Source organism: Rana temporaria, chromosome 1 (genome assembly GCF_905171775.1).
Source record: "Rana temporaria chromosome 1, aRanTem1.1, whole genome shotgun sequence".
NCBI lineage: Eukaryota > Metazoa > Chordata > Amphibia > Anura > Ranidae > Rana > Rana temporaria.
This window is the reverse complement of record NC_053489.1, coordinates 243,159,947-243,177,014: the sequence shown is the minus strand read 5'-3', so window position 1 is coordinate 243,177,014 and position 17,068 is coordinate 243,159,947. Positions and strand designations below refer to the sequence as shown.

At 44.5% G+C, this 17,068-nt stretch overlaps 1 protein-coding gene across 3 annotated transcripts in view; it reads left to right on the top strand.

Moving 5' to 3' along the window:
* Positions 1-17,068, top strand: part of SMTN (smoothelin) — a 218,487-nt gene that overhangs the window by 152,785 nt on the left and 48,634 nt on the right. For 2 of the 3 annotated variants that reach the window (XM_040352210.1, XM_040352219.1), the window contains exons 9-10: positions 9,236-9,985; positions 12,274-12,590. In XM_040352210.1, the coding sequence (XP_040208144.1) occupies positions 9,236-9,985; positions 12,274-12,590 (1,067 nt within the window). The remainder of the gene's footprint in view (positions 1-9,235; positions 9,986-12,273; positions 12,591-17,068) is intronic. The other variant, XM_040352229.1, reaches the window with a different exon arrangement.

The window sequence follows — 17,068 nt, the reverse complement described above, 5'->3', positions numbered from 1 at the left end:
CGGACATGGTGCAAGAGATGGTCGGGGACGGCGGACATGGTGCAAGAGATGGTCGGGGACGGCGGACATGGTGCAAGAGATGGTCGGGGACGGCGGACATGGTGCAAGAGATGGTCGGGGACGGCGGACATGGTGCAAGAGATAATTCTAGACTCGAAACATATGAGGCTGCTAGAAAATACCACTACAACGGGGCAATAGGGAAACAGATTCGTGTCTAAAAGAGCCCTGAGGCCCACACAAAAAGTGCCGAAGGGCAGCAGGTTGGGCAGTAATGCTCTAGCAAAAATATAAATATGCTTTGGGTATCTTAATGCTATGTCTATCGGCCAACATTGGCAAAGTATGCTTTCATTCCCCCCAAAAAAGTGGTACTTCAGAAGGTCTGCAATATTATCATATTGTATCTGCAGAATTGCACAAGAGTTTGATTTAAGTATCCATTCCTGTTGATTTAGTGGCACGTCATGAGCCATGAGTAATTTTACTTGTAATCCTCCTTCATAAGAAATTCCAGCAATCCGATATACCAGCTGCCACAAATCATACTGTATGTACATGCACTGTCTGCATGTCTGCTCATGTGCGATTTATATGTGAACATCTGCAGACAGTCGAGTACAATGTCAACCAGTCATTGATTTGTCAGGTTTCTTGTCTGTGGCTGATCGGAAACAGGTTGTACTCACAGCAGAGAAACGCTGATCTGGGCAGTATACAGCCCTAATTGGTCATGTGCATGAGCCCTAAAGAACCGTGTAAGGTGGGTGATTTTTGTCGTGGATTAATTGCTGCTACAGTTTTCCACTTTATAAAACTCTGGTTCGGCCACATCTGGAGTATTCTATCCAGCTCCAGTCACCAATCCTCAGGAAGGATCTGCTGAAACTGAGAGTCCAGAGAAGGGCAGCAAAATTAATATGGGGACTGGAGGGCATCGGTTAAAGCGGAGTTCCACCCAAAAGTGGAACTTCCGCTTTAAGTGCTTCTCGCCCCCTTGCATGCCGCATGTAATTTCTTTTGGAGGGGAGTGGGTTCTTTGTTTTGAAGGGGACTTCCTGTCCCCTTTCCTCCTTCCGCCTAGAGGGCTGCCTAGGCAACGACTCCCCTCCCTCTAGGTGATCTCCTGGCACACGTGACACGTCCCAGAAGATTGCCTATCCACTCCAAGAGCGCAGCGCGATGCGCAGTGCGTACCCGACTGTGAAGCCACACGCTGTCACGGCCGGGTACCCACAGTTCCAATGGAGGTGAGGGGGAGAGTAGCGGGCCTCCATGCGGCCACATCGCTGGACCGTGGGACAGGTAAGAGGCTGTTTATTAAGTCAGCAGCTATACTTTTTGTACCTGCTGAGTTTTAATAATCTAAAAAATAGTCTGGAACGACTACAAGTGCTAATTTTTTTTTCTCCCTGGAGAAGAGACGCTTGAGAGGAGATGTAACAATATGCAAATATTTCAATGGTGATCCCAGCATAGGTAGGAAACTATTCAGTCTCGGGGAGTGTAAAGCCGCGTACACACGATCGGTCAAAACCGATGAAAACGGACTGTAGGACCGTTTCATTGATCGAAACCGGTCAGTTATCCTTCGGTCAAAAAAAAAGAACTTGCTTTAAAATTGAACCGATGGACGCCTAACCGATAGGTCAAAACCGATTGTTGGTATGCAAAAGCATCGGTCAAAAGGCTGCGCATGCTCAGAATCAAGTCAACACATGCTTGGAAGCATTGAACTTCGTTTTTTTTTCAGCGCGTCGTGTGTTTTACGTCACCGCGTTCTGACACGATCGGTTTTTTAACCGATGGTGTGTAGGCACATCAATCAGTCGGCTTCATCGGTTAACCGATCCTTCAGTCTGTTTTCATTGGTTATGACCGATCGTGTGTACGCGGCCTAAGAGGACACCAGGGGTCAACAATGAGACTGGAGGAGAAGCGGTTTAACCTTGAGCTGCGTAGGGCGCTTTTCACGGTCAGGGCGATAAGGATGTGGAACTCGGTGGTGTCGACAAAGTATGGATAGTTTTAAAAGACTCTTGGATGTGTATCTTGGTGAACACAATATACAGGGATATGGGAAATGATTATCGACATGAACATACAAACACATGCACAGGTTCAACTGGATGGACTACTGTCTTTATTCAACCTTACCAACTATGAAACTAATGTCAGCATTTTATTATCGAACGATTTAATCACCAGAGTCACTGGCGGTTTGACTAATGCTAGAACATCGGGCTGGTGTACTCGGCTACAATTTGCTGAAGAAATGATTGTAGCAAAGCCATAGAGATGAATGCATAGTGATTGTCGCTGGTTACTGACAAGTTGTTATGCTGCCAAAACTCAATCATTGAGCAGCTGAGCTACAAATTGCTGTAAAATTACAGATTTAGGGATTCTTTTGAAAACGGCTAGGATTTCCTTAGTGAGAATTTGCGTAGATGTTGCCAGTGTGACATGGCCCAACACATTTTATGACGTAGCTCTGTTGTGCTTCATTCACCTTAAAATACCCTGACGGTGCTCTTTCTGGAAGAGAAAAGCAGTTTTCTCCTAGTATTTACTTTCCCTTTTTTGACATCTGCCAATTTCACTCACCCATATGGCAGTTTGGGCTGCTTGGTGTTACCTGGTTTTCTTTGGCTGACAAAGCAGAGCACTAGTCCTCCTCTTCTGTATGAGTGCAAAGGGGGTCAGGGGGTCTGTGTATTTGATGCAATATGTGAGACAGGAAAACCTGGAAAAGAGATAACATGTACAACTAGAAGTAGACTGACCCTTGTGGGCTCAAGTCGGCGCCCTAGCCTTTTAGATGTCCTAGAAAACACTGGCTACAGATTCAAAAAGCAATTGCGTCTGCGTAACCATAGTTACGCAGCGCAATTGCTTACTTGCGCCGGCGTTTCGAATGCTCCTGATTCAGGAACCTCGATACGCCGACTGCAGCCTAAGATATGACTGGCATAAGGCTCTTACGCCAGTCATATCGTAGGCTGCATTCTTACGATGGCCGCTAGGGGGCGTTCCCGTAGTGGTCAGCGTATAGTATGCAAATTTCATACTAACGCAGATTCACTACCCTATGCGAGCCCTGCGTACGCAGTTTACGTCGTTTCCGTTCGTCGGGTTTGGCGTAAGGCTGCTCCTGCTATTAGCAGCCTATTAGCAGGGGCAGCCAATGCTACGTATACCCGTCGTTCCCGCGTCGCGAAGTTTAAATTTTATGTTGTTTGCGTAAGTGAATCGTGAATGGCGCTGGACGCCATTTACGTTCACTTTGAAGCAAATGACGTCCTTGCGACGTCATTTGCCGCAATGCACGTCGGGAAAGTTTCCCGACGGAGCATGCGCACTACGTTCGGCGCGGGAACGCGCCTAATTTAAATGATCCACGCCCCCTACGGGATCATTTAAATTACGCGCCTTTACGCTGGGCATTTTTGAGGAGTGCCCACGCAAATTACGTGGCTACTGCTTCGTGAATGAAGCAAAGCGCAGATAATTTGCGGGTGCGCAGGGCAAAAACGGTACGCTGCGCCTCCGTAAGAAGTGCGCAGCGGTACCTGAATCTGGCCCACTAACTGCAAGATCTGTTTCTTTCCTGTCAGCCTGGGAGTCTTAAAGTGGTTCTAAAGACAGGTGTTTTTTTTTCTTTTTTTAAATTAATACGAAGACCGAATTCACACTGCTGCGATGCGTGACACGGGATACAATTCGCACAGGAATCTCGGCGCATTCCAGTGCGAATTACATGCGGTGTCTCTGGGGTGCGATTTGAGCCATGGATTTGTATGGCTCAAAACTCACACCGCATTCACACTAAACTTGTGCAGAACCCTTTTTTGTCTGCACCAGAATCAGATCGCATGGGTGTTCACAAATCGCACTGCATTTTGCAAACCGATTTTGGGGTGTCGTTAACGTAACATACACAAATGGTTTGCACGTATGGGTTGCAAATTTGGTGCGTTGCGGATTTGCTCTGTGAATTTGCATCATATCTAGTGTGAACCGAGCCTTTAAAGCTAGTTTTGTGTTTTTAAAATAACAAACATGTCCTACTTTGCTCTGTGCAATGGTTTTGCACAGCGCAGCCCCAATCCTCCTCTCGGGTCCCCCGCTGGTGGTCCTGGCTCTACTTTCCCTGCCACGTGCCCCCACAGCAAGCCACTTGTTATGGGGGCACTCATGCATGCTCACTCCTCAGCCAGATTCTAAGTGTCCATGAGGCACATAGAATGGGGCTTGGCCCCTCTCCCTTCACACTGGCTTGAATTGACAGCAGCAGGAGCTCATGGCTCTGGCTGCTGTATCTGAGCCAGTCAGGAGTAAGGGAGCCTCGGCTCTCGTGCACATTGCTGGAACAAGATGGGGCTCAGGTATGTATTTAGGGGGGCTGTGGGGGAAGCTACACGCAAAATCTTCTGCCTTAACAACCACTTTAATGCATTCTTTACGTTAAGGTAAAAAGCATTCTGTGTTCAGCTTTCCCAGCCCCCCCTTCCTAAATTTGCCTGAGCCTGATCTCGATCCAGCGTGTGCCTGAGAGCAGCATCTGGCCGTGGAGGCAGCAGCGGGAGCCATTGGCTCCTCCTCTCAGTCATAGCCTGTGATGAGGGGGCAGGGCCGAACTGCCCTCTGTGCCATTGGACACATGGAGTGCGGCTCGGGATTGAGCCTGCAAGAGTGTGCCATAGCAAGTGGCTAGCTATGAGGGCATTAAGAAGGTGGGAGGAGCCAGGCGTGCCAGCAGGAGACCCGAGAGGAGGATTTGGCCTGCCAGATTATGTGTGTGTGTGTGTGTGTGTGTGTGTGTGTGTGTGTGTATTTTTCTTTTTTTATACAGTATATACATACACACGCTTTTATATACAGATTTTGTTCAAATCCCATACTCTATGTAGGGCAGCATCCATACACATTGGTGTAGTTACCGAATGTATAAGATTACACTAGACAGGTAAAGTAGTTATCCTTAAACACTCCACTCGCTCAAATCTACTGGTTATCAGATGGGCAACCCAACCCACATCTATAAGATGGGGTAACCATTTTGCCTGCACATTACATGCAGATGTAGCCAGGCCCAGCTGCCTGCAACTGGTTTTGGTGTGGTGGGTTGCCCGACTGGCAAGGGGGGTCTATGTGGAGGAGCGTACAGCAGGACATTCCGGTCACAAATTCTACTTTTCCATTTGGCATGGGAACCTGGCAACCAGGATTTTCCTAGCTGTCTGACCACCTGTGGTATAAAAGCACAACTGGCTCGCAGCAGGTGTTTGCCATGACATGATGGTGGCATTTCATAACACTTAGAAGTACTTGGAGGTTTACTTTAGTGTTACCAAACCTAGGACTGTGCATTTGCCATATCTGGTCTCCCACAGTACACAGAACACAGAAATGCAACAGCTTTAGTAAATATAAACTCAAATGGCTAAATACCTTTTTTTTTTTTTTTTTTTTTATCAGCAGTGTATAGCAGTCTTGTGACTTCTAATCAGTGTCTGGTTAAATTTTGAAGTTTTTCTTCTACCCTGATTGTCCTTTAAGGGTGCAGGACCCCTGACCCTGTCTGGATGGTGCTGATTGGCCCTGTGCTGATCACATGCATTCTCCCAAGAAAAAAAAAAAAAGCACCAAACTGAGCATGTGCAGCTTGTCCACTAGCCTCTGTTCTATCAGCAGATAGATTGGAGGACAGTGGAAGAAGGGGAGCATCAGAGAAGCCTTTTTAGCTGCTTAACTTTTTTGCTGTAATGCCGCGTACACATGACTGTTATTCATGTCATGAAAAAAAACGTTTTTCTCAACGTGATTTGTAGTGATTCCTCTCAAGCCTGCCTTGCATGCACATGTTCGTGAAAAAAATGCTCGAGCAAAGCGCAGTGACATACACTATTGGCTAGGTTCACACTGCTGCGATTTTCCGCGATTCGCGGCTGCGATTTCAGGGAATGCCAGTCTATCGAGCTGAATTCGCATCGCACACTAATCAAGCTCGCACAGGACCCTTTTTTTCCTGCAGCTTATATTCGCAACGCATTGATGTGAATGGCACTAATTTTAAACTATGTAATTTAAATGACTTGCGAATTTGAGAAATCGCAACGGCTCAAATTCGCAATGGAATTCGCAGCAGTGTGAACCTAGCCTAAAGGGGAAGTTCCATTCGAATGGCACCACCCTTTGGGTTGCTTTTGCTAATTTCCCCATCTCATAACTTGCTTCTGAGCATGCACGTTTCCCCCCCCCCCTCCCCCTCGTTAAAGCGTACACATGACCGGTTTTCATGACGTGAAAACAAACGACGAGAAAAAATAGAGCAGGCTCTAAATTTTTAACAGGCATTTTTCTCGTCGCGAAAAATGCTCTGGCGCATACACAAGACTGTTTGTTTGTTTTTTCACGACCAATTAAAAAAATTGCATTTTTCTTGTCATGAAAAACAGTTGTGTGTGTGTGTGTGTGTGTGTGTGTGTAAGCGGCATTATATGTAGTCCATTTTAGAAGTGGGTAACTGGCTTTAATTTCCTTTTTGTTTCTCCACCTTCCGCACATAGTAAGCAAGACATTGAACTATTACAATTCCTTGTCTACTGAGTATTTCTCTGAATGCCAAAGTTCTTTGAGATGTGTTTGATGGTCGACCAGGAAAGGAACTGCAGAGACAGTGTGCTCAGAAAAGATGGGGACAATGCATAGATCAGAGAGCACAGAGGACAATAAACAGTGATTCTTCCAGGGGCTCTATCCTACTGAGGAAGGAAGTCCTACTGGGGACTGTCCTGGTCTATACCTGCCTAACTAACCCACTAACCCACTCCCATCACAGTGCCATTAATGGAGGGAGCATGCAGCAGTGCAGGAAAGGGTCCCCTCTATAGGTGTATTCCCTGCGGTCCCTCGTCAGTTTATCATGTATGAACTATACCTCTTTCTGTATCCTCTCTGAACTCTTCTTTTCCTTTCTATCATCTTGGTTTACAGTGACGTTTTTAACACTTTGCAGGATATTTTTTTCTGAGTTAAACTGCTAACATGTACAACATCCTGACTAACTGATTCCCTAGGTCCCAATGTGTAAAGAGTTAAATTAAAAGATCTGTATTTCTGTACACCAATGGTTCACCTTTTTAGTGTTTCTCACTTCTGCCTTGCGGCACAAGGGTTAGAATCCCAACTGGAACACTTACTGCATGGAGTTTGCATGTTCTCCCTTTGCTTGCGTAGGTACTCTAGTTCCCCTCCCACACTCTAAAGACATAATGATAGGTTCATTGGCTACTGTCTAAATTGGCCCTAGGATATGTATGCAATACATGTGTCCTCTTTGAGGACAGGGGACTTGTGTGAATACACAATATGTAAGGTGCTGATTAAAGTCTCTGTGCTATATAAATACACTGCTCAAAAAATGTAAAGGAACACTTTGAAAACACATCAGAATATCATGCTGGATATCTGTACTGATATGGACTGAGTAATGTGTTAGGAACGAAAGGATGCCACATCGTTTGAAAATGATCAACCTACAGAGGGTTGAATTCCATGACACCCCGAATTCAAATATTGTTTTGCATTTGGCTAGGGTCCGTGTCACTACTGGTAGCACAAGGCGACGCCTGGACCCTAAAGAGGTTGCACAGGCAGTCCAACTCCTCCAGGATGGCACATAAATATGTGCCATTACCAGAAAGTTTGCCGTGTCTCCCAGCACAGTCTCAAGAGCATGGAGGAGATTCCAGGAGACAGGCAGTTACTCTAGGAGAGCTGGACAGGGCCATAGAAGGTCTCTAACCCATCAGCAGGATCAGTATCTGCTCCTTTGTGCAAGAAGGAACAGGATGAACATTGTCAAAATGACCTCCAGCAGGCCACTGGTGTGAATGTCTCTGACCAAACAATCGGAAACAGACTTCATGGGGGTAGCCTGAGGGCCCGACACCCTCTAGTGGTCCCTGTGCTCACTGCCCGGCACCATGAAGCTCTATTGGCATCAGAATTGGCAGGTTCGCCCCATGCTTTTCACAGATGAGAGCAGGTTCACCCTGAGCATATGTGACAGACGTGAAAGGGTCTGGAGAAGTTGTGGAGAATGTTATGCTGCCTGTAACATCGTTCAGCATGACCGGTTTGGTGGTGGGTCAGTGATGGTGTGGGGAGGCATATCCATGGAGGGACGCACAGACTTCTACAGGCGACACAATGGCACCCTGACTGCCATTCGGTATCGGGATAAAATCCTTGGACCCATTGTCGGACCCTATGCTGGTGCAGTGTGTCCTGGGTTCTTCCTGGTGCACGACAATGCCCAGCTTCATGTGGCGAGAGCATGCAGCCAGTTCTTGGCGGATGAAGTAATTGATACCATTGAATTCCCCCCCCCCCCCCCCCCAGCTCACCTGATCTAAACCCAATAGAACACCGCTGAGACAGATCTGGGAGGAAATACATCAGGACACATCCGTTGTTTCTCATTATGCATGAAAAAAAGCACGTGGGGCCATACAAACTACTGAGTACCATTTCTTGAGTTGTTGCAATGACATTTCAGCAAAATGGACTAGATTGCTGCATCGTTTTTTTCACTTTGATTTTCAGGGTGTCTTTGAATTCACCCCCCTGTAGGTTGATGATTTTCATTTCTATCAAACGACGTGACATCCTTTCATTCCTAACACATTACCCATTCTATAACAGTATAGATATCCAGCATGAGATTGTTTCCCCATTGAGATCTAATGTGTTTTTCAAAGTGTTCCTTTTATTTTTTGGCGCAGTGTACTTGTAATAAATAAAATTTTAAATATTGCGTGCACCTTTTTTTCATATGTCTTTTTACAAGAATGGCTCTTATGATTCATTCTTTACTTCTTTGTTTTTATACCTCCATATTCCTATATTGTATTTTTTATTTCTTTTTTTATATATGTATAGCTTGCCTCCTTCTTACAATTACTTACAGTGCACAATGCAGTGAATAACCTGTCTGGTGCAGCACACAGTTGTGCTTACACGGCAGTGTAAACTACAGTAACGTGTAACAATCAGCTATTGTCCCAAATCTTGGTTACTATAGGTTGTTTGATATTATTTTTATTTTATTTTTTATAGGGAGAGTGCTTTAAAAAATCTAAATTTTCCCTCTAACATGTCATGTTTATAGCCGTTCCTGTATAAACATCTATACCGTACTAATGCAGTTCCTTTGTTTCCGTCGTAGATGGCAAGGTTCCACTATCCCCTTTCAGAAGAGCCAATTCTGTGAGAGACAGAGTGAAGAAGTTTACAGAAGAGCCCCCAGGCATGCCTCCTCCTCTCAGTAACCGATTCTCAAGCATGAGAGGTGAGAGACTCCCTGCAACAAGAGGAGGACGTATACAGCTACAGCAATCCCTGTTCTCTACGGGTCAGAAAAACGGCCATGACAAGTTTCAGGTGGGACAGGAAGAAAAGGTAGCCGATAAACCTGCGCTTAATCGCGCCGCGTCACTGCTTGGCAGTCAGAAAAGTGCTAAAGAAGCAGAAAGCGCTAACAGAACACGAGATAATAAAACGGCATCTGTACCTGAAATCAAGAGCTTCAGGAGCAGCTCCATAAAAGGGTCCTCGGCTCACAGCTCTGCAGGACTCGGCACATCCTCCGGGGAAGTGAACAGGAGATTTCCCCAAAGCAAAAGCTCATTCATCCCAAAGCAGGAAGGTGGGAGGAGCAACACGGACCAATTGCAAGTTACCCAGGCCAAAACAGAGGGGGGGAGACAAGTTGAAAATACAGATGGGACCATTACAAAACCAGTGCTACAAGGCAGTGCACAAAGTGCTACATCAACTCTGCACACATCTTCCAAAGACGCTCAGGGCAACGAGCAGGAAGACGACATGAAGACCTTGCTCACCATTGAGATCAAAGATGGACGGAATCAAGGGGCTAATAGCCGGATCGTGGGGCAGCCAGGAAATCAAAGAGCAGGTAGGCGTCAATTTATTAAACATCTTTATTCTATACAGTACATTGCAGTGGTTCCAACCCTGGTCCTCAAGTACCCCCCTTCCCTCCCCTAACAGGCCATGTTTTGGGAATGTCCCTTAGATTAAATGGCTATGGATAATACTAAGCTGCTGATGTTGATTTAAACACCTTTACAAGGTGAAGGTAATTCTAAAAATATGACCTGTGAGGGGGAGGGTGGTACTTGAGGACTGAATTATAATTCATAAATATTTTTAATGATACACAACTCTGGTTGTTTAATAATTTCCAATATTAAGTTTTTTTTACTAAAGTTGGATGATCTTTCTGAATCTTGTATCCTAGGTTACAATAAGTGCCTCTCTGCTGTAGCATGCAAAGGGTGTAATATTTGAATTGCTTTGGTGTTCTGCTGACCCCTAGTGGTGGGCATTTAGAATGACTTCATGGAAAAGCCACACACCTTATTGGGAGTGTTGAATTAAAGCCAAGATCATTCAGGGAGAATGGACATTTTCTGCCCCTCTAACTTCAAATCCTGAGGCGTTCTTTCATGGTGCCAAGCCATGTGCAATACAAAACTAAATACATTTTAAGTGAGTTGCTTTTTTTGGGGGGGGTTTCCTTAGAAATCGTTTAGTAATAATTAAATTCTGCCCTTTAAGTTCTAAGACACTGACATTCTATAGTAATGGCCTAATATCCAGCCGTTTCTGTTAATACTGCCCTCTAAATGATATTGCCCAGTATTTTTATGTGTTCCTGATTTGTAAATGGTCTTGATTTGCATGCGAAATAAAAGTTACACGTTTTAATGAACACTGGATACATAAAAAAAAAAACACAGTAAAATAAAAAACCTTTTAATTTTTGTTACTGTTCTGTTTAAGACACAAATTCTACCTGCTAGTTAGCATTTTGTACCTGCTGCCTTGTATATGTATATATACTGTATGTCTCTGCAGTATCCATGCAGCTCCACCAGCAGTGTGTGTCTCCATTGTTGGCATGTTTACTTGGAGATGTTTAGCCCCTGTACAATGTCTTCTCTTAGGCCATCCATCATGTGGCTCCATTACATCACTAGTAGGTCATGGAAATAAACAGAAGCCCGTTCTTCCACATGCAGAAACTTTTATTGGCAGCAAAAAAAAAAGCATTATGTTATTTTAATGTCAGTTATTAAAAACAGAGCACTGTTCTTAACTACCACTTATACTGGCTCAGAGTGTGCAGACCTTTTTGGTGTATATACAGAGTGGGATTCTGCAAGGACTGTGCTTTCCATAAATGTTCCTGAATTTCATGTGATTTGTTATTCAAGTCGCTGTGTCTCAGATGCCTCATCTATCTGTGGCAGCAACCCAATAAGACCTAAAGACAAATGTAACCGTTTTTATTGCCCAGTAGGGAAAATGAGACTTGAATCTGTGTGTCCTCATTTTGGGATGACAGGCAAGTGATGAAGTTCTATAGGATATTAACAATACAGTATCTACATGCCAACATACTGATATTGGGCTTTTACTGTTAAAAAAAACATATTGATATTGGAGTCTTCTAATTGGCCTTCTCTACATCATAACGGGGGAGATGATTCTACATAGATCTGGTTATTACTTAATAGACTAAAGAGGCATTGGGGTCGGTCTATGAAAGATGAAGCAAGGGTGTAGCTGTTGATCAAAACAACCAATAAGGTTTAGCTTTTATTCTCCAGGTCAATAAAGCAAGACACTTCTTTCTCACGCTAGTATTCAAAATCAAACCCAACTTCGCAGTTGTCACAAGCCATATTTTAACCGTAGGTGGCAAGGTGGCACACAGCAGGATAGAATTATACACTAGCTTTTTTTTTTCTTTTATATATTGCTTTATTTAGGACAATACAACAAGTACATTCACAGTCAAGCATTAGAATGCCTCAGGCGCATCTGAGAGAAATCAAAGCATTGGTAGGATAAAGCTCCCCGACAAGGAAACCCAATAACCGATACAGAAATGATAACATTTGTCATACTCTTCCCCTGTCGAATGTCTTGTGGTGTAAAACATGCAAATTCTTTCCCTAAGTACAGTACATCAGGTAAACGGACATTCATCCTGTACCCGTGGTGTCTGGTATTTTACTTGAACTATAATGGGATTAAACCTGAGTTTACCTTTCAATAACTAGCTCTTCATTTTGGGATCAATTCTGTAACCTTTGCAGCATATGACAAAATCTCAAGAATGTGTGAGTTCTGCAAATAATCTCTGTGTCCATTTTTGTTTTTCCCCCCTCTAAGAACTTACCTTGGGTCTGACGGCTTCCCCATACAGAATCGGCAGTGGTGTCACCACCAGCAGCATCAATACAAGTGGAGTGAATGCGGGCAGCGGAGTCAGTTCGAGCAGCATCAATGTAAGCAGTGGTGCCAATGCAAGGAGTGTGAACACAAGCAACACCAATGCTGGCAGTGGGATAAGTACAAGCAGCTTTAATTTGGGCAGCAGGACCAATGAGAGCAGTTTCACTACAAGCAGTGCCAATGCAGGCAAAACCATCAGTGCAAGCAGCATCAGTGTGGACAGTGGGATCAGTGCGAATGGTGAAAGCTCCAAGGTATTTGAAACCTGCTTGGTAAAACAGATTAAAGCAGTTCATTATTTTTAAATCTGAATGGCAAGCATCACTGGAGAGTTCAGTTTTCAGTGCACGTATATAATTTCACAGCATACTACAGAACTATAGGATTATTGCAAAGTAGTATTTGGGCAGGTTTAAAGCAGGACAAAAATAACAAGATGCGAAACAATAACCTATTTAACAGGTAAAATGGCAAAACTACTTCCTTATTCCTTAGCCCAGGAAGCTCAATGACCAGTCAACGCCATCTGGTTGATCTTACACATGTGCATTTGGGGACCAGCTGTAAATCATCAGTTGGTGACAGCTGGCTCCCAAATCAAAGATGTCTGCGCAGAAGCATATTGAGCAAAGCCTTAGGGCGGTACTAAGACAGAACTGGACCTAATGAACTGGTAGGAAGGTGTGTTCAAATAATAGTCATGTAATGGTTACAACCAGGATGCAGCATCCGATAAGATCAGCGTTCCCAATCTAATAAGCATCACTAAAACATAGTAATCAAGAATGTAGCGTAGGTGGGGAGACTTTATTGTCTCCTGGCAGCATCCTACCCAAAACATTTTCCACATGACATTATGGAACTGATGGCAAAACAATTCGAAAATGGGGAAGGAGAGAAAAGAAAAAAAAAATTCAAAGAAATCAAGTAAGAGCAGAGTTAGATACGTCCTTTCACACCAGGTAAGTATGCCTTTCTGCATTATGGTCGACCATTTCGTCCACACCTCCTCCTCAATTATCTCTCCTAGGTCTGCCTCCCACGCTATCTGGTAGGCGGGTTTTGTACCCTGAGTGTTGAACATGGAGTGTAATTCTGTGATCCCTCCCCTTGATTCTGGCTCCTTCTCACATCTGTTCTCAAAGAGTGTCCTAGTGGTGATGTCTACCCACTCCCTCTGTAAGGTTCGTAGAAAGTGTACAATTTAGTATAGACGAAAGGTCGCTAGGGGGGGCATTTCTAAAGTCTAATGCCGCGTACACACCATCACTTTATGTGATGAAAAAAAATGATGTTTTTAAAAACGTCACTTTAATTGACCGTGTGTGGGGGAAAACGTTGTTTTATGTCTTGTAAAAAACGACCAAAAAAAATTGAAGCATGCTTCAATTTTATGTGTCGTTTTTCAAAAGTGCACTTTTTACTTCACAGAAATTGACCGTGTGTAGCAAAAAACGTCGTTTTCTAAGACGTTTTTTCATCCACGCATGCCCAGAAGCTACTTATGAAGCAAGCTTCAATGGTAAAACGTGGTGGAACGTAACCTCACTTTGCAAGATCATTGTGAGAAAAACGATGGTGTGTAGGCAACTTCGTCTTTGAAAATTGAAGTTTCAAAAACGTCATTTTTTACTTCACAGAAAATGTCGTTTTTTTTTCATCACATAAAGTGATGGTGTGTACGCGGCATTAGAGTAGTTGGGCTGTCTTATCCCCTTATGGTCTATAAAATGGGCAATTCTGTAAAATTCCTTGTTGACCCACAGGAAGGTGTGTTTTAAGTCAGCAGCTGCAGTATTTGTAAGGTCCAGCCACTGGTGAGTCAGTATGGTCGCAGCCACTGGTGAGTCAGTATGGTCCCAGCCACTGTCAAATTGGGAATTTGGCATAATGAAGACAAATGAAATCTTCAAGCAACTCCATAAAAAGGTCATGTCAGGAGTACAGGTAAATAAATAAATAAGAAATGTGCCAGAGCATGGCACCTCTCCTAAGTCTGAAGATCAACACCACCCTTTCACCAAAGACGTAGACCTGCAAGGGAGATCACCAAGATACCTATGGCCACTCTGAAGGAGGTACAAACCTTCGTGGCTGAGATTGAAGAAACTTTAACTGTTGCCTGGGTGCTTCACCAGTTGCTGCATTTTGGCAGAACAAACCCACTGGTAAAATAACATTCAAGACCTCTCCCCTATAGTTTTCTAGAAGGCACAGGAAAGACTTTGAAGTCAGCTGAAGAAGCTTCTATTGTATGATGTGACCAAAACTGAGGACTTGCATTGCTTACACCAACAATGGTGGTGTTTTTTTTTTTTTTCTGATGGCCACTAAACACACAGCATCCCCACTATGAAGCATGGCGGTAGCACATTATGCTGCAGGGGTGTTTCTTTGCAGCAGGTCCTAAAAAAGGTTTGTGATGAGTAAAGGAAAGCATACAGTAGAATCCAAGGAGAGCCTGATATATGCTGCAAGAATCCTAACCCTAGGGTGAAGACTTGTCTTCCAGCAAGATGGTAACACCAGGAGAAATGCCATATGACATTAAATGGCTTTAGGCTAGGTTTACATCTATGCGGTTGATGCCATTTTCCAGCACGTTTATGTATTTTACATTTTGGTGTGTATTTTTTTTCCTCTTTAACAAACTGAATAGCTCATTAGTAAGGATGAAGTCATTACCTGTCAGTGGGGTTTCCCGCTGACAGCTGAATGTAAGAACAAGAATTGCTAGCAATAAAAAAAATCCGGAATAAAATCGTCCCCCCAAAATGCATACCAGATTTGAGCATGCAGCTTGGCAGGTCAGTAAAGAGAGGGAACGAGCGAGCACCCCCTCCTTAACCATAGCAACAATGGCAGGCCACATGCCCACAACAGTACCCCTACACATTCACCAAAAAATAAAGTGTAGTGTAAAGAATGACTGACAGGCATTTTGATTGGTCCTTTATTTAAAAAAAAAAAACCACAAATAAAAAAACAATGTCCCCTGATGTAGATCTATCGTCAGTCACGACGCCCGCTGCCACCGCTGACCAGGGGGGGGGGGGATGGACCACTCCGGTCATCTGACAGTTCTTAAATAACTAATAGGTGGGGCCACCGCTGATGTCACTGGATAGCCCTGTTTCCTTGTGGTGCTGTTGGCCAGGGCCATGCTGGGTCGATGACATCACAAGAGGCGAGGCCACCGGTGATGTTAGTAGGTGATCCCTGTCCCTCAGATGCCGGAGCTGGCAGATGGTGGTAGCCTAAGGCGGGTTGGTGGTGAACATCGTGATTAACCATGCATACATTGGGAGACCTTGTTTAAAAAAAAAAAAAAAAAAAGACTTGCCAAAAAATGCCTATTCTCATTTTTTTACACTACTTTTTTTTTTTTTTTTGTGTGTGAAGAAGTAGGTGTACGATGTTCACATTTAGCTAACCGCTGATGACTCATCGGTTGTTGGATGCGGCGGCCGCCTGCTCCTTAATCTGCTATTTAGGCCCCATACACACGATAGAATTTATCCGCGAATACGGTCCAGCGGACCGTTTCCGCGGATAAATCCTCTCGTGGATTTCAGCGGATTTTCATGCGATGGTGTGTACTCACCATCGCATTGAAATCCGCGCCGAAATCCTCTTGCGATGACGTGTCACCGCGATTATGACGCGGCGACGTGCGCGACGCTGTCATATAAGGAATTCCACGCATGCGTCAAATCATTACGACGCATGCGGGGGATCCCTTCGGACGGATGGATTCGGTGAGTCTGTACAGACCAGCGGATCCATCCGTTGGGATGGATTCCAGCAGATGGATTTGTTGTGCATGTCAGCGAATATCCGATCTGCTGGAATCCATCCCAGGGGAGATATATCCGCGGATAAAGATCCGCTGGCGTGTACACACCATAGGATCTATCCGCTGAAACCCATTTGCTGGGATTTATCTGCGGATGGATTCTATGGTGTGTATGGGGCCTCAGAGTTTATGGAAAAAGCATGCAAAATGCAACACTTGTGTTTTTGGTGCGGGTCTATTGATATCTATTACATGCAAAACACAATCTGCTGCTGGCAATAAAAAAAAAAAGCCCCTGACCCTTTCCAAAATTGCATAGATGTGAATGTATACCATAGGAAACATGTGAAATGGACTGTAGTGCGTTTCTGTAAACTGCAAAAACGCACTAAAAAACGCATGGGTGTGAACCTGGCAGGTTGAAATCTCAATCCAATAAAAAATGTATGGCTAGGCTTAAAGGCCGGTTCTGATCCTGGTGCATCAATGCAGAGCTGGAGCAGAGGAATGAGAAGAACTGTGATGCCCAGATTTGCAAAGCTGAGAGCCTTATCCATACAGACTGTAATGGCTGCAAAAAGTTGCATCTACTAAATAATAACTTGACGGGAGCATATACTTTATAAAGGCTTTTTTATTGGCTTAAAGCGGAGTACCACCCAAAAATGAAACTTCCACTTTAAGTGATGGTGAACCCCTGACATGCCACATTTGGCATGTAATTTTTTTTTGGGGGGGGGGGGGGCTAATACCCTCTTTTTAGAGGCATCCAGCTTACACTTCCTCCCGGCTCCGTGGCACCAAAAGGAAGTTCACCTCTCCCTCCCTGCAATCTTCTGGGGCACTTCACAGGTCCCAGAAGAGTGCCCAGCCATTCGCAGCATGGCTCACGCATGCGCAGTGCGTTCCCGGCTGTGAAGCCACAGCCGGGCGCCC